This window comes from Periophthalmus magnuspinnatus, chromosome 16 (assembly GCF_009829125.3).
Source record: "Periophthalmus magnuspinnatus isolate fPerMag1 chromosome 16, fPerMag1.2.pri, whole genome shotgun sequence".
In the NCBI taxonomy this organism is placed as follows: Eukaryota; Metazoa; Chordata; class Actinopteri; order Gobiiformes; family Gobiidae; genus Periophthalmus; species Periophthalmus magnuspinnatus.
In genome coordinates, this window is record NC_047141.1 from 33,245,394 (window position 1) to 33,263,385 (window position 17,992).

At 39.9% G+C, this 17,992-nt stretch overlaps 1 protein-coding gene across 1 annotated transcript in view; it reads right to left on the reverse strand.

Moving 5' to 3' along the window:
* tsnare1 (T-SNARE Domain Containing 1) overlaps window positions 1-17,992 on the reverse strand; it is a 266,917-nt gene that overhangs the window by 115,068 nt on the left and 133,857 nt on the right. Inside the window, exons 4-7 of the mRNA XM_055227705.1 lie at window positions 14,034-14,124; window positions 12,290-12,364; window positions 12,127-12,183; window positions 1,147-1,299 (exon numbers count right to left, since the gene is read on the reverse strand). Coding sequence (XP_055083680.1) covers window positions 1,147-1,299; window positions 12,127-12,141 — 168 coding nt within the window. The 5' untranslated portion in view covers window positions 12,142-12,183; window positions 12,290-12,364; window positions 14,034-14,124. The remainder of the gene's footprint in view (window positions 1-1,146; window positions 1,300-12,126; window positions 12,184-12,289; window positions 12,365-14,033; window positions 14,125-17,992) is intronic.

Sequence of the window (17,992 nt, forward strand, 5' to 3'; positions counted from 1 at the left end):
AAGGAGAAGAGGGGGAGGAGAGGGGGGAGGGAGGGAGAGCAGAGCTGAAGAGAGCGAGGAAGAGAGATGGAGAGAGGAACAGGAGGGAGAGAGGAAGCGAACAGGGGAAGGGAGAGAGGAGGACGAAGCAAGATGGAGAGAGGAAGAGAGAGGGAGGAGGAGAGAAGGTGAAGAGAAAGAGGGAGGGGGAGACAGGAAAAATAAAGAGGTAGGGAGGAGGAGAGTGGGAGGAGGAGAGAAGGGAGAGAAGGAAGAGAAAGGGAGAGAAAGAGGGGGAGAGAGATGGAGAGAAGTGAGGGGAAAGCAAGGGAGAGACAAAGAAAGAATGAGAAAAAGAGAAAGGGCAGAAGAGATGGAAATAGGAGAGCAGACTTTTGTGTAGTGAAATTGTCCAGAGAGCCGTGAGCCGTGAGCCGTGAGCCGTGAGCCGTGAGCCGTGAGCGTGGGGCGGCTCCATTGTTCTCATGAAGAGGTAAAGTCTCAGACACTGGAGCGACAAACTGCAGCTCCAGAGGCGGACATGTTGTGACTGTACAGCAGAGGGGACGCTTTATTAAGTCAATAATAGAAACATTTGGGCAGAAACTGAGAGAAAGAAACACCATGACTCAACTTTTAAAACCCAAAAACATGAGCACAGCAGAATATGTGCATTTTTTTAATAGAAAGACAAATACAAAAGTGTCTGCAGTGTTTTCTGATCCAGATTCTAGAGGATTCCAGTGACAGTGGGTTTATTTTATTGGTTTTGTTCGAGTTTAGTTTTTCCAATTTGATGTTTTTTCTTCAGTCTCGTCGTCACAGTGAGCTGCACCTCGCTGTGACTTCTCTTTGTTTACTGCTTAAATGTCAAAGTTTTTTTTTTCAGTCACGTTCTGTAAAGTCGCCTGAGACCACTGCTGTTCTGATATTACAAATAAAATAAAAATGTTCGGGGCTGAACGCTGTGGTGACGTCACACTACAGTCCCAACATGGCCGCCACAGCTACAAGTAAAAAATAAAATAAAAGCTCAGATTGCAGCGATCCAAAACTTATTTCATTTTGAGATTACGTTTCAGCAAAAAGCCTTCACCAGATCCATTTTTCTGGTGACCTCTGACCTGTCCAGAGTGCGTCCGCCGTGTCGTCGTGCTGTGTACAAACCTCTATCTGCAGCAGCGCCTCCTCCCTCTGCCTCAGCACCTCCACGTCCTCTTCACTGATCTCCGACAGAAACGCCTGCACCGAATCTTCTGCTCCCAGCGCGTCAAACAGAGGACCCTCGTCGTGGGTGTCGACCAGCGGCGTCTGCGGGCTCTAGGGGGCGGCAACAACGACAGCTTTGGTCAGACATGATGGTAAAAGAAGATTTACTTGTGTTTAGTGTTTAGAACAAATCAGGTCCTTCTGTCCCCGAGGTCGCTCCTGTTAGCGTTAGCAACAGGTTTGATTGACAGTGTTGCTAAGCGCCCGCTCCCTGATAAACGGGAACGGGAACTTGGGGGGAAGGGGCGTTACCTTCAACAACCTCACTCCTGATTGGCTCTTTGGTTGCTATGATACTCATGGTCAGAATTCCAAATATAGAACACAGCTCCAAGTCCTAGTTTAGCTCTGGTTTAGTTCTGGTTTAGTCCTGGTTTAGTCCTGGTTTAGTCCCAGTTTAGTCCTGGTTTGGTCCTGGTTTAGTCCTGGTGTAGTCCTGGTTTAGTCCTGGTTTAGTCCTGGTTTAGTCCTGGTTTAGTCCTGGTTTAGCCCTGGTTCAGAGTAGAGGTTTTAATTATAGTGTGAGTTTAATCGAGTAACATCAGTTCCTTTCGTAGTACTTTTGTAGTACTTTTGTAGTACTTTTGTAGTACTTTTGTAGTACTGTACTTACTGTACTGTACAAAGACAAATATTTTCTGAGCTTATATTTCTTGCGTAAATCAGATGCCCTTCCTCTGCTCTGATCTGTGAGCACAGACTCTTTGACCCACTGGCTGCATTTAAAATGGACAAATCGAAGCTTCTACAGTGTCACTAATATTTATTTATAAAAATAACAGATTTTTTTTTTCTTTTGCTAATGATTCTGTTGAGCTGAAGTAAAATGCAAATGTGATTATGCAACGTTCAATTGTGACGGCGCCTTCGAGGAAACACACAGCCCGTGTTTTCACCGTGTCGCTCTTTAAAGTCTTTCCACAGTGAGTTTCTTTCGTCTCGTTTGTGTTTGTGCTGTTGTTTTTCTGTCGTTCGTGACCTTCTCTGCCCTCGGTGCCACTGACTCAGTTTTACCTCTGCACTGGCTCCAGTCCACGGTCCAGTCTGATAAACTGTACGGATCAAATCAGAGCTGCTCTGCCAAAACTCAAACTCACTCTGAAATCAAGGAGGTCTATTTTTATTTTATTCAATTTTATTTTTATTTCATTGCACTGACGCATTGACACATGATCAACAATTCACAAACATGCATTTTTGCTTGTAAAAATGTAAAAAAAAAGAAAAAAAAAAAGAGATAATGATTATTTATTTATTTATTATTTTTTATATGTATTTATTTATTTATTATTTTTTATATGTACTTATTTATTTATTATTTTTATATTTATTTATGTATTATTTTTATATTAATTTATTTTCATGTATCTTTTATTTTTATTTATTTATTTATTTATTTTTTAATATGATGTATTACCAATAGCTTTTTACACATATTTAGGCCCTGACTCTCCAGAGGATTAAAACGACTGCTCGTTGCCACCATGTTTCCATCAGCACATTGCTTCAGTCCTCAGTGCACCAGCAGGGGGCGCTGACACAGTTTTGTATGGACAGAAATTTGAACTGAATTACAGGCTGGACCGGTCACATACAGCAGGAGAGGAAGGTAATGAAGTAGAAGTAGTAAAGGACTGTGCTTAAGTAAAATATTTAGGTATCTGTACTTTAATTAAGTACTTTTCACAGTGTGTACTTTTACTTTTACTTGAGTACATTTGAGAGCAGTATCTGTACTTTCTACTCCACTACATTTTTGAACAGGACTGAAAAGTAAAAGTCATTTTCTTATGATTTAAGGGGTTATTTTTACCATGTTCAAGCTTAGGTTTTCGAGTTCAAACTTAAACTTTGCACAAAACAAAAATAAAACAACCCACAAAATTCATGAGAAAAAATAAGAAACTGATTCATATTGTTTCTGTTGAACAAAATATCTTTCATTTTTAATCAATATCTCTGTATTTACACTTTAATAGATGAACAAAATGTGTGAAATACTTTTGTTTTTTCTCTTATATCACATTTTTAAACGGGCACTTAAATACTTTTACTTAAGTCTTCTGTTTCAGGTGATACTTTTACTTGAGTAACTTCCCCCTCTGTCTCTGTACTTTCACTTTACACCCTGCAGACGAGGCGGCGCTGTGGTCCCGTCCGATCGTCCCGTCCGATCGTCCCGTCCGATCGTCCCGTCCGATCGTCCCGTCCGATCGTCCCGTGCGCACTGACCTCCGGAGCGTCACCTCCGTGGGCCTCTGCACATTCACACAAACTTCAGCCTCTGCTAAACCCCCGGAGCTTCAGTCGTTCGTTTATTCAGTGAAAACCTCGAAATAAACGGTAAACATGGTCCACGTAGGAGTAAAATTAGCCTCCACTTCAAACACTGTGTGGGTTTCCCTGGTTGCCATGGTTCAGCGAGAAGTGAACAACGGTGTTTTTATGCAGCGTTAAAGAGGCAGGTTATTTAAGAGGATTTCATAATATTATAACACAGACTCGTTTACAGCTCTGAAATTAAATGTGTTTTAAATGAAGTCAAGTTAAAAAATCTAGAAAACACTTAACCTCCTTAAAGCTCCAGGGCTTAATGATGGAGTCATGTGTTTCTCCAGAGACGTTTACGATTTTGTTTTGTCTTTGTGTACGATAAAAACACGATAAACATGTGCCGTTACCGTGAGCAGACGCGCCTCTCCACAGACGTGACATGTGACTTCAAGGAGCCTCAATGGAGACAGAAAAGGTCCACTCTGAGTCATTTAACATCTCCATGGAGACGGGAGGAGGTGAAGCTTCTATCTGTCTATCGGCCTATCTGTCTATCTGTCTATCTATCCCTCCATCCATCTATCCCTCCATCCATCTATCCCTCTATCCACATATCTGTCCATCTATCTGTCTATCTCTCTATCCATCAATCAATCAATCAATCTATCTATCTCTCTATCCAAATATCTGTCCATCTATCTATCTATCTATCTATCCATCTATCGGTCCATCTGTCTATCCCTCTATCTATCCATCTATCCATCCATCTCTCAGCTCTTTAAAGCGGCTCTCCTCTGCACAGCTCTGGCTCTTTAAAGCGGCTCTCCTCTGCGTAGCTCTGGCTCTTTAAAGCGGCTCTCCTCTGCGCAGCTCTGGCTCTTTAAAGCGGCTCTCCTCTGCGCAGCTCTGGCTCTTTAAAGCGGCTCTCCTCTGCGCAGCTCTGGCTCTTTAAAGCGGCTCTCCTCTGCGCAGCTCTGGCTCTTTAAAGCGGCTCTCCTCTGCGCAGCTCTGGCTCTTTAAAGCGGCTCTCCTCTGCACAGCTCTGGCTCTTTAAAGCGGCTCTCCTCTGCACAGCTCTGGCTCTTTAAAGCGGCTCTCCTCTGCGTCTGGGGCATTTTTCACATGGACTCACGATTCTCGACTCTCGTTCTGACTTTGTTTTCACCTCCATTTCATTTTTATGCCTCAAAAAACAGAGAAAAGAGAAAAGTCTCCGTCCCCGTCCACCTCCAGTGACGAGCTCTGACAAACTGCATGATGTGTTACAACTGAATCCTGCGTCTGCGCCTGTCACGGGAGAGTACTTTGAGTACTTTTAGTACTTTTAGTATTCAGAGCTACTCAGACTTTTACAGTGACGACCACCTAAGAAAATATGGGTTTTATGAGAAGTGCAGCTCTAAAAGTTTATTATTTTAGGTCGAAAACACGAGAGATTAAACTGACTATTATGTAAAACTCGTGAACTTTAGCCGCTGTAAACTCAAAAACACACACACTGGAGTTGTGTTTTGTTTCATTCACATGTTTGAGTCACTTTATTATTCGTCTGTAACATCTACAAAACTCAAAATGCGACGTTCCACCTTGTGATGTCATCAAGTGGTAGTTTTAAGGTTGGCGTTTTTAGCTTTTCTCTTCTGCCCTAGAAAAACCTTAATTACCAATAGAAATTCAATCATTCTATCTACCTTTCTTTATGTCAATCCATCATTCTTTCAATCTTTCTTTTTTATATCTCTAATTTTCCTCTTTCTGTTTCATCTTTCTCTCTATCCTTCTTTTTGTCTGTCTATCATTTTCTATTATTTTTATCTTTCTATCGTTCTTTCTGTTTTTATTTCTGTCTCTTTCGTTTTTGTTCTTTATTTTTTCTGTCTCTATCTAGACCTGGAGTTGTGTTTTGTTTCTGCAGATTTAGGCTGAGTTCTTCTCTCAAACTGAAAACACTCTGTTCCACCTCGTGATGTCATCATGTGGTAGTTTTCACATTGACATTTATCTTTTATCTTTAGTTCAGTCGAGACAAGAGGCAACTCCAGGACTGAAATGATCCAAATGAATCTCGTGCTTCTGTTCCTGTGCGTCTTTTATCCGTGTAATCCGTCCGTGGTCGTTGCGGCGCTCGGCCTGGACCTGCCACGCCCACCGCTCCCGTGTTTCATTGACGTACACAAAAACGCCGTGGTTGCTCGTGCTGCTGAGACGTGCACCGGCTTCAACGCGTCTCTCAGATTCAGATCCCCGTCCTGCGGTTGGCGCGTCGTTCCTCCGTGCTAATAATCCACGGCGAGTATTTTCCGACGCAGCGACTGGACGCGTTTTGTGTTACATTGTGTGCGTGTAGTGAACGTCCCACACAGCCAGAGGGCGCTAATGATCTTAATTTTGTGTTGATTGTAATTTAATCCTTTGATTGTGTTAATTTATTTTGTACCGGTTTGAACTCGTCTCAAGTCTCTTCACGGAGACGTTACATTAGAGTCTATTTTTATTTTATTTTTAGTTTTTAAGTCTATTTTTAGTTTATTTTTAGTTTTTAAGTCTATTTTTAGTTTATTTTTAGTTTTTAAGTCTATTTTTAGTTTATTTTTAGTTTTTAAGTCTATTTTTAGTTTATTTTTTAGTTTTTAAGTCTATTTTTAGTTTATTTTTAGTTTTTAAGTCTATTTTTAGTTTATTTTTAGTTTTTAAGTCTATTTTTAGTTTATTTTTAGTTTTTAAGTCTATTTTTAGTTTATTTTTTAGTTTTTAAGTCTATTTTTAGTTTATTTTTAGTTTTTAAGTCTATTTTTAGTTTATTTTTAGTTTTTAAGTCTATTTTTAGTTTATTTTTAGTTTTTAAGTCTATTTTTAGTTTATTTTTAGTTTTTAAGTCTATTTTAATTTATTTTAGTTTTTAAGTCTATTTTTAGTTTATTTTTAGTTTTTAAGTCTATTTTTAGTTTATTTTTAGTTTTTAAGTCTATTTTTAGTTTATTTTTAGTTTTTAAGTCTATTTTAATTTATTTTAGTTTTTAAGTCTATTTTTAGTTTATTTTTAGTTTTTAAGTCTATTTTTAGTTTATTTTTAGTTTTTAAGTCTATTTTTAGTTTATTTTTAGTTTTTAAGTCTATTTTTAGTTTATTTTTTTAGTTTTTAAGTCTATTTTTAGTTTATTTTTAGTTTTTAAGTCTATTTTTTATTATTTTAAACTATTTATCTATTATCTTGTTTTATTGCATGTTCCATTTTCCTTCTGTTCTTTAACTGTGCGGTGCAACACTGGAATTTCCCCACTGTGGGACTAATAAAGGCAGATCTGATCTCATTTTGTTATTTAGTTTTATTGTGTAATTTTAATTTTACATCACTTCTATCCTCACATTTATTTATTTATCATTAAAAAGCTTCTTCTTATTTACTCTTTTAGTGTCTGCGTTGTGTTGTTTTTTACTTCCTTTCGTCCCTAGAAACAGTTTGTGACAGCGGTTTTATATTTGTTCTGATACGGCTCAAGATCGTTCTAAATTTATTCAGAAAAGGTTCATGTTTGTCGTGTGAATGTGACGTTTTCAGTATCGATACTCGCTCAAACGAGTATCTACACGTGCTCCTCATTTTAGCATCGATTAGCGTCTGATTTTCGTGACTTTTGACCTCCCCTGTCGCTCTTCCACCTGCTCATCTCAATAAAACAGATTTCATTTCTGTGACAGATCGCGGTGGAAACGACGGCGTCTCTTTGGTTTTCGATGACGTTTCTAAACTGCGTCGGCGAAGTGGCAGTAACAGTATTTTTTTGGCGGCGCAGGGGGCGGATGTGGCTGAAGGCTGAAGCTGTTCCGCCGTGGACAGAATGCACTTTCCCAAAGCAAACATGTCAGCTCCTCAGGGCCCGGCCGAGCGCACACTCTCCTGGAGCCACACGTCACTGTCAAAACGAGTCTGCGCTTTATTTTGGCCCTGACCTGCTAAATGGAGTATGAAACATTTACTGTAACTGTACAAAAATATAAGAGTCTGAAGGAGACGCGGGCCACGCTTTAAGAGGACGACAGTTTGATTATGACATGAAAGAACGAGCAAAGTGCAAATGTTTAAACAGCCCAGATTATACTCTTTAAACGGCCCATTTTACACTGTTTAAAGGGCCCATATTACACTGTTTAAAGGCCCATTTTACACTGTTTAAAGGCCCATATTACACTGTTTAAAGGCCCATATTACACTGTTTAAAGGGCCCATATTACACTGTTTATAGGCCCATATTACACTGTTTAAAGGCCCATATTACACTGTTTAAAGGGCCCATATTACACTGTTTAAAGGCCCATATTACACTGTTTAAAGGGCCCATATTACACTGTTTAAAGGCCCATATTACACTGTTTAAAGGCCCATTTTACACTGTTTAAAGGCCCATATTACACTGTTTAAAGGCCCATATTACACTGTTTAAAGGGCCCATATTACACTGTTTATAGGCCCATATTACACTGTTTAAAGGCCCATATTACACTGTTTAAAGGGCCCATATTACACTGTTTAAAGGCCCATATTACACTGTTTAAAGGCCCATATTACACTGTTTAAAGGGCCCATATTACACTGTTTAAAGGCCCATATTACACTGTTTAAAGGCCCATATTACACTGTTTAAAGGGCCCATTTTACACTGTTTAAAGGGCCCATATTACACTGTTTAAAGGCCCATTTTACACTGTTTAAAGGGCCCATATTACACTGTTTATAGGCCCATATTACACTGTTTAAAGGCCCATATTACACTGTTTAAAGGGCCCATATTACACTGTTTAAAGGCCCATATTACACTGTTTAAAGGCCCATATTACACTGTTTAAAGGGCCCATATTACACTGTTTAAAGGCCCATATTACACTGTTTAAAGGCCCATATTACACTGTTTAAAGGGCCCATTTTACACTGTTTAAAGGCCCATATTACACTGTTTAAAGGCCCATATTACACTCTTTAAACAGCCCATATTACACTGTTTAAAATGTTTAAAGTGTTTAAAGTGTTTAAAGGGTGAGGGTGGGGCCAGGTGAGGGTGGGGCCAGGTGAGGGTGGGGCCAGGTGAGGGTAGGGCCAGGTGAGGGTGGGGCCAGGTGAGGGTGGGGCCAGGTGAGGGTGGGGCCAGGTGAGGGGTGCGATCTACTGGTGAGAAAAAAACTCAAATAAACAGACGACTTTAAAATTTATGTCAAAAATATTAGAGTTAATGGCCCATGAAAACGTCACCTAAGAATATTTTTATGAATTATATTGAGACAAAATACTTCATATCTGAAAATACTGTCTGAGAAAGTGCATTTTGAGTTTTACCCTTAACTATGAGGAGTTGAAGTGGCAGAGTGGTTAGCACTACCTCAGAAAAGTCATAAAAGTTTCTGTTTATGAATCGGCCTCTTCATCGATATTTCCCCGACACTTTTTCTTCTTCACCAACAAACTGACGCTGATATTGGCGGCAAATAAAAAACAAAATTAAGAAAAGTTAAAGCAAACAAATTTAAGAAGAAAAAATCTCCTGCATAAATTGTGTTAGTGTCTGATAATCCTGCAGATAATGAGCCAGAAAAATAATGAAACAATCTGAGTCACCAGGAGCTTAACTTGAACCTTTGAAATCAGAGTCGTTTATCAGAGCAACTTCAAATACAATTATCTTCAGACGACGCGAGTAAAATGACAAATAGAACTCTCAGCTAAAAAAGAACTTTACACGTTTGTTTGGGGAGTACGGAAACGGCAAGAAACTAAAAAATAACAAAAAAACTAAACAAAAACAAAAGCCCCACAACACTTCTTTTTGGCTCCATTTTTAGTTATTTTTTCCTCTGATCTGAGACATTTTTACATCAACAGTTCAAAAAAAATTATAAATAATAAATAATGATAAATAAATAAATATTTTTTTCTTTCTTTTTTTATTTTTTTTAAATAATTTTTGGGCTGTCGAAATAAATAAATAAATAAATAAATAATAAAAACAAATTCAGCCCTGGAACTGCCCCTTTCTACTGAACTAAAGGTAAAAGGAGCTGTTCACTTAAACTACCACTTGATGACATCACAAGGTGGAACAGAGCGTTTTGAGCTTTGTAGATGTAACAGACTAATAATAAAAATTCAAGACCACATCTAAAAAAAAATAGAAATAAAATGTTCAGTAAACGACTTTAGGACAAAGATAAAGAGACTTGAATAAATGTAAGAAGCTTCCTCTGTTTCCATGGAGATGTTGTTCTTCGCTCTAATATTCCACAGTGTGACTTAAAAACCGGTGGATGAAGTACTCAGTTTTGTTACTTAAGTAAAAGTATTAAAATGTATTTTTTTAAAACAAAGTCAAAGTATTTCACAGATATTTGGACAAAATGTGGTTAAAGTGTTAAAGTGTTAGTGCTTCATTTTTCATCTGAATTTTGTTTGTTTATTTTTGTTTTTCTCAAACTCAAAACCTTTAGTCAGGATGTTTCCACAAACTTTTCTTTCTTTCTTTTTTTTTTTTTTACTTTTACTGCTCAAAAACGTAGTGGAGAAAGTACAAATACTGCTTTCAAATGTACTACAGTAAAAGTAAAAAGTACACGCTGTAAATGTACTTCAGTAAACTCCAGATACACAGATATTCTCATCACTTCACTCACATGGAGGATATCCCAGAGTGCGGCTTTAACTTTTTACTTAGACGGCATCATAAAAGTGAGACGCCACGTTCAGAATGTTACACAGTACTGCTTTAAGTACATAGTGTCACAGAGGCTCGCACGCTGACTTTAAACCAGAAGGTCGCCGGTTTGATTCCCTGTGGCTTTGAGCTTTAATATTTCACTTTGAGTTTTACGTCGATCGACCAAAACCAAGGGTCAAAATCACATCAACGCTTTTATTTTGTGATGAACTGCAACTTCTAAAAATATATTAATTTCTTTTTATCATCTCTAAGGGCCTCCACGGGTCTATCATTTCATATTTATTTTCTTTTATGACTTTTGCCGCTGCGTCTAAACTAATCTGCTTTACTGTCGGACTAATCGATCGTAAGCCTCCAAATATTTGCAGTGTGTCCGTAATAAAGATCGACTTTAATTTGTAAACCGTATTTCACACGCTCGCAGTTTTTATGCTTTTGTTTTCCAGCGGCAATAAGTGAGTTGTTGTCTTGTGCCGCGCTGTCGGGAGCCAATTTAGCCCCAGTCAAAGAAGGTAATAAACCAATCGCAGTAATGAAAAGAACGCCGCCGTGATGAATGGCGGTCTCTCTCCACGCCAAGAGGACGCGCTCAAAAGTTTGGATAACTACTTCCTGCTTTGTTTGGTTTTTTTTTCTTTTTTTGTTGGATTTGACAGAGAAGAAGAAGCATTTTTTAATCAGTTTAATGTGATTTTTAATTAAACTTTGCTCTTCTCGGGCCGTATGTGTTTATAAGAGAAAAGAAGCAGCACGAAGTAAAGAAGCTGGTGAAGCCGTTTGACGTAAAGTATCACTGCTGTTTCAAACGCTGTTGTTGTGTCCTCGGGCAAGACACTTCACACTGTTCTCTGTTCTGTCCTAATGTTCCCTCCTCAAAAACACACACTGGAGTTGTGTTTTGTTTCATTCACATGTTTGAGTCACTTTATTATTAGTCTGTTACATCTACAAAGCTCAAAATGTGACGTTCCACCTCGTGATGTCATCAAGTGGTAGTTTTAAGGTTGGCGTTTTTATTTTTTCTCGTCTTCTGCCCTAGAAAAACCTTAATTACCAATAGAAAGTCAATTTATTCTATCATTCTCTTTACCTTTCTTTATGTCAATCCATCATTCTTTCAATCTTTCTGTTTTATATCTGTAATTTTTCTCCTTCTGTTTCATCTTTCTCTCTATTTTTCTATCCTTCTTTTTTGTCTGTCAATCATTTTCTATTATTTTTATCTTTCTATCGTTCTTTCTGTTTTTATTTCTGTCTCTTTCGTTCGTTCTTTCTGTGAACTCCAACACTTTGACTTTGAGTAGTTCTGATTTGTTTGTTTTTTACCTTTAACCGTTTTATAACTCGCTGATCGTTCTTTCGTTAGGTTTCGTTTGCCGTGTCATTTTAAGTTTATGATTATTGTGACGTCCTCATTTACCTCGTTATTAAAAAAGCCGGTTATTATTTACCTTTTTACATCGAGGATCGTGTTACGTCCTTCTACCCAAGGAACAGTTTGTAACGTATGAAAAAAAAACAAAAAAAACACAACATTTCCACGCTATACCTCGTCCAACCACTAGGGACACAAACCTCGACTCTCCAGCTCAAACAATTAAACGATTAAACTATTCTCTGTGTTATAAAACGATGATTTTGTGTTTTGCCCCTGACGTAGTGAAGCTTTTTATAAAACAAAATCACCAAACCTCGGCTCCAAACAGCAGCTGCAGTGATTCTCTGGAACTTTTTGATAAAAACTTCATAAATTCACCGTAATTACAATAACTCTGAATTCAATTTGACCCCGTTGACTCTTAAAACAACGCACAATTTGGACTTTAAAAGCTTCCGGACAAAAGAGAAACGTAATCTTTATAGAACAAGAGGCATTTTGTGAAATATCAAACCATCTCACCTTCTTCTTGTCCATGTGCGTCGGAGGGAGCAGTGCCTTTGAACGCTCCGCAATTTTCTGTCAGACAAAAAGAACAAAGCCAAACATTTCAGAGCGTGCATAAAACACTCACAAATACATTTTTTTATCTGAAATTATATCAATAAATGTCATTTGAAGTTACCTTCTGCAGGTCCCCATAGCGCTGCACCGCGTCTGAAAGCTCGCTCTTCAGTCTGGTCAGGCGCAGACGGTCCTGCTGCACAAAAACAATAATGTAAGACGCTGAAAAGAGATTAAAAAAAAACAGGTTCATGTGACGCTAGAGGACGGAAATAAAACGGAGGGCTGATTGACACTAACAAACCCACACGTCTTCTGCTTCAGGACGAGTTAATCCACTGCTCTAAGTCGACAGCTCAAGTTTATTTATAAAACAACAACAAAAAGCTCGAGATAAAAGTAAAAAAACAAAAAAAAAAAGTTAATAATTGTTCTGTGCAGTGTCCCTATAGTTCAAATGTTTTATTATCATGATTATTGTTGGAGCCGTCGTAGAGCCACAGACGAGCTGCTCCAGTCTGATGTTGTGTCTGACGTTGTGTCTGATGTTGTGTGTGATGTTGTGTGTGATGTTGTGTCTGATGTTGTGTCTGATGTTGTGTCTGATGTTGTGTCTGACGTTGTGGAGTCTCGGTGCAGAGTGAGACCTCCTCTCTCTGAGTCTGTGAACAATCTCCGTGGTCAGATGTAAACTCCAGAGCAGAAGAGCTCCGCCTTCAACACGACCATCTCCCACCGTTTACTTTCATCTTCTAACTTTTACAAACACGAATAAACCGACTCCTCTTGGTCCGGGTGTTTTTTGCCGTTGTGTCTGTGACTCAACACATTTTCCATCTAAGTCCTTCTGTTTCCCTTCAGTTCTTCCAGGAGGATCCTGAGATGTTCCCAGTCCAGATGAGAGACATAAACATCTGCAGGAGGCGTCCAGGAGGAACCTCGGCCTCTCGACCCGGAGGAACAGAGTCTCTACTCCGAGCTCCTCCAGTGTGACTGAGAACCAGAACTGAACCAGGACTAAACCAGGACTGAACCAAGACTAAACCAGGACTGAACCAAGACTGAACCAGGACTGAACCAAGACTGAACCAGGACTGAACCAAGACTGAACCAGGACTGAACGGGGACTAAACCAGGACTGAACCAGGACTGAACCAGGACTAAACCAGGACTGAACCAGGACTGAACCAGGACTAAACCAGGACTAAACCAGGACTGAACCAGGACTGAACCAGGACTGAACCAGGACTGAACCAGGACTAAACCAGGCCTGAACCAGGACTAAACCAGGACTAAACCAGGACTAAACTAGGCCTGAACCAGGACTAAACCAGGTCTAAACCAGGACTAAACCAGGACTGAGCCAGGACTAAACCAGGACTAAACCAGGCCTAAACCAGGCCTAAACCAGGACTAAACCAGGAGACCAAACCAGGAGTAAACCAGGACTAAACCAGGACCAAAGGTGAGGGCAGGAACATAGACTGACCGGTAAATCGTGACATAAAAATCACTAAGACACACATCAGGTCCTTCTTTCCCCGAGGTCGCTCCTGTTAGCGTTAGCAACAGGTTTGATTGACAGCGTTGCTAAGCACTCACTCCCTACTAAACCAACGGTGTGGGCGGGAAGGGGCGTTACCTTCAACAGCCTCGCTCCTGATTGGCTCTGTGGTTGCTATGATACTCGTGGTCAGAATTCCAAATATTGAACTCTGCTCCTCATTCGCCTCTGAACCTGTTCCAGCCGATGAGCTTCATTTGGAGCTGAAGCTTTGGTGACGTCAAACTCACTCAGTCACTTCTACGATAATCCCAGAGCCTTGAGCCTGATTTAGTTTAAGATGAAAAAAGGAGGAACAAACCCGTGAGGAGCCGCTGATGATGTCCGACAGCTGTTTGATGAGCTGACTCGTGGTGGTGATGACTTTGTTGGTCTGTTGTTGTGTTGAATGTCTGGAGAAAAATAAGATGGAAAAGAGTTTTATTTACCTGCATTTGGTCAGAACAGGTTATACTTTTAACATTGAGCTGAAAATGAAGCAAACTGGTGACATACGAAAGAGTTAAGGCGGATTATTGTGAACAAAATATCACCTCTAAACACTAAAAATAAATGGAGTAAAATCAAACCAGCTTCATTCAAAACGACACACTAAATCTGCACGTTTAAACTCACCAAAACCCCACGTTTAACCTTATAAGAATCTATGAACAATGTGCACTTTGCTGTTCTTTTCTCCTGCGCTGGTTCAAACAGATGTACAGGAGACTCAGAGGGTCAAACTTGTTGAGCTCCATAGACATCGTGCACATAAAGTCCTGGAAATAACGTATTGTGTCATTGAAGTTTGGAATAAAAGCTTTTTAAAATAAGACCAGTGTCTGTGAGAGACAGAAAGATCAGACGCATAGATCGAGCGAGGAGTTCATCATGCGGAGGCTCAGGGGCGGGGCTCAGGTTTTTGAGACAAACTCGGCGCAACAAAGGTCTCAGAACTCGTGAGAGCGTCATTTTCAGATTTATACATGTAAAATTACAAATTTGTAAGTGTAAAACAAGTGTAACCTTTTTTTAGTTTTTATTTTTTATTTAACATTTCCATCTTGATTTTTGTTTCCAGTCTAAACGAGCTGGACACAGACCAAAAACTGACCAATGGAACCTTCACATCAATTTATCGCCATGGCAACATTAACAACCTCACATAAACAGAAGAACAACAAACCCTGAACTAAACTCAAAACATCAGGTTCATCCAAACAGCGACATGTCCCTCTGTGTGAGCCACTTCTGCGTCCTGTGGTTTTGTGAGGCGCTCAGGAGCCACGAGACACAGCGGGAACTTTTAGAGGCGCTCACCTTTAATCTGTTCCACAAAAGCACAAAACTTTATAAACATGCGCCGCTCCCCGTCGGTCCAGCCCACGACACGAGAGACGACAATGGACAAAGTCCACATCTCCCACGTGAACAAACGAAAACAACGGAACAAATGAGTCAATATTCACTTAAATACAAGGAAAATACACCTGAAAAAAATCATAACTCTTTTGTTTCTAAATATTTTTATTTTATTTTTCCAGAGCATTTAGAACGACTCTTCCCACATTAATCTGAGCAAATCCAGCCCCGAGGAACGAGCCTCATTGTCCAGTGGGACTTTGAGTCACATGGGTCAAATTCGACCCAATACCAGAGACGCCCCGAGAGTAAACGCCATTAAAGGAATAATAAGTGTTTGTCAAAGACAGGGGGCAGTATCTCCACAGACCTGACTAGTCCTGATTTCTTCCTGTGGGTTGATCTTAAAGAAAAGGTGTTTGTGAATAAACCTCAGACGATAAACGACTTAAAACAGAATATCCAGGATCAAATAAGAGACATAAGCCGGAAATGATTTAAATGTTCTGTAAAGTGAGTTGGATCGAGCTGTTCAGGGACAAAAGTAAATGGTGGACACTTAAACATTATTAGGCTCAAGCCCCTACAGGGCGTACGGCCTATTGCTTCTGCAACGGTGAGTGCACGGGTGCCCATGCACGGGCGCCCGTGCACTGCACTCACTGATGAAAATCACTGTACATCATCCAGACAAGTCACGGTTTCCGTGCGGCGAAGCCGCAAAATTCCATCAAAATTTTTGAAATTTTCAAATTTTGCGCACACAAAGTCCGAGTTGGCTCAAATTCATTTCAGTTGTAAAACTTTCTTGCCTAATTCTACTGTTTGTGAAAGAAATAAAATTGGTGCGATAGCGCCCCCTACAGAATATCAAATACATTTGTATGGAGGGCTGAAAATTTTTCGGCGATGCGCGAAAGGCCCTATGTTATCCTAATGGGAAAATGTGCACATTTTCGTACATTTCAAAGTCTCATAAGAACTTAGTGGCTTCATTAAGGAACGTGAAATTAGGTGCAGTGACTCTTCAGGTCGTCCCCATCAAAAAAGTCCAGGGGCCAACTTTGTATTTAGTATGGTGTTGCCATGGCAATGCCTCAAAAACCCATGTTTTTGCATTTTGTGCATCAGTCCTTCCAGTGTGTGTAGACTTTGTACAGCCCAAACCCACAATAATGCAGACAAAACTGGCACTTTAGCGCCTCCAGGAGGGAGAGCCGGGCCGGCCTAGTGCGAAGCACGGCCCGCGAGGGCCGTTCGATGCCGCTTGTGGCTTTAATTTTTACTTCCCCTAGTTTAAGTCGTGATAAGTTCAAGTGTAAGTGAACAATTATAACCGTATGCATTGCCCAAAATCTTGGAAGGTACATCTGCCTCCGTCACCGTAGCAACAGGTAAACAAATGTTTTGACTCTGGGATGTCGGGACGAGCTTCATTTAAACCAGAAATGCCTCATATTTGAGACATTTCCAGACAGAACAGGCGTTTCTCAGGTGTTTGATGCTTAGGCTCCGCCCTCACACAGGTTAAAGTGCAGAATCTGTGTCAGTCAAGCTCATCGTTAGAAAGACTTTATTTTCACGATATGACTCAGACAGTTGTGTGTTCTGTCAGTTAAACCTGAGTTCTGCTTCATTTAAGTGAAATCGAGACTGTAAATAAAGTTTTAAAATGTTTATTTTGATAAAGACTCAAGTTCAAATCTGGTTTAGTCCTGGTTTAGTCCTGGTTTAGACCTGGTTTAGACCTGGTTTAGACCTGGTTTAGACCTGGTTTAGACCTGGTTTAGTTCTGTCTTTTGGGACCTTCTATGTTAAACGCTAACATAGCTCTAGGTCTGTTGACAGATGTTACGGCTCTAGGTCTTAACATCCCTGTTCACCAAATCACTTAATTCAATGATCAGGGATCAGGGAATTACTCACTTAATTTACCATTTTTCCATTTTGGAAAAATGGCAAATCAAGTAAGTAATTCCTTTTGTTACATCACTGCCCCCAACGAGCTGCGACGTGACAACAGGTCAAACCTTATTTAGGACCAAGAAAAAGGAAGTCCCGGTTTAGTCCTGGTCCTTAGTCCTGGTTTAGTCCCGGTTTAGTCTTGGTTTAGTCCAATCGTCCCTTCTCTTTCTGTGAGACGTCGTTCAAAAACATCTCCACTTCTTTACAGTTGTAAAGTTTCTGTACAGTTGGAAATACAGCTCTGTGTAGACTTCATGTTTCAACTCATTCTCTCGTCGCAGATTTTCATTTTCCTGGTCCTGATTTAGATTTTTGAGCAGTAACTTCTCCTGTTCTTTCTTAAAGTTCCTCAATCTTGAAACCTCCTTCTTTAAGTCATTATTTCTTTCCTCCATCCATTTTCTCAGCTTCACATTGGCTTTTATGGGGCGAGCCTTTTCGATATCTCGCTGCAGTTCATAAATGTCTCTGTACAAACTGCAGACCTTTTCGCGGTTTTCCTTGTTATATGTAAATACCGGTATCTTTTCCGCAGACTCTCTGAGCATGAGCCGTTGGCGATGAGTGTCTGCCTGTTTCTGCAGCAGCTCCTTGTTTTTCTCTCTCTCAGCTGATAATTCCTGCTCAATTCTCTTCTGAGTATCAGATATGACGACGCTGTTTATAATTCTGCTCTGGGTTTTGTCAATGTCTTGCTGGATTTTGTGATTTAATTTCTTTAGTCGCTCTATATTCCAGAGAGTTTGTTTGTAGTTGAAAGCTCGTACTTTTTCTTCATATTCTTGAGTTATTTTACAGAGATGCTCCTTCCACTCTTCGTTTTTGTTTTTCAGGACGCTGTTCATCATCTCTAAGTCTGCACATTTCTTTTTGCAGATCTCATCTTCAGCCAGTTCCTGAGTCATCATCGATATTTGTTTGTGGAAATGTTCGATATCTTCTAAGGTGCGATCT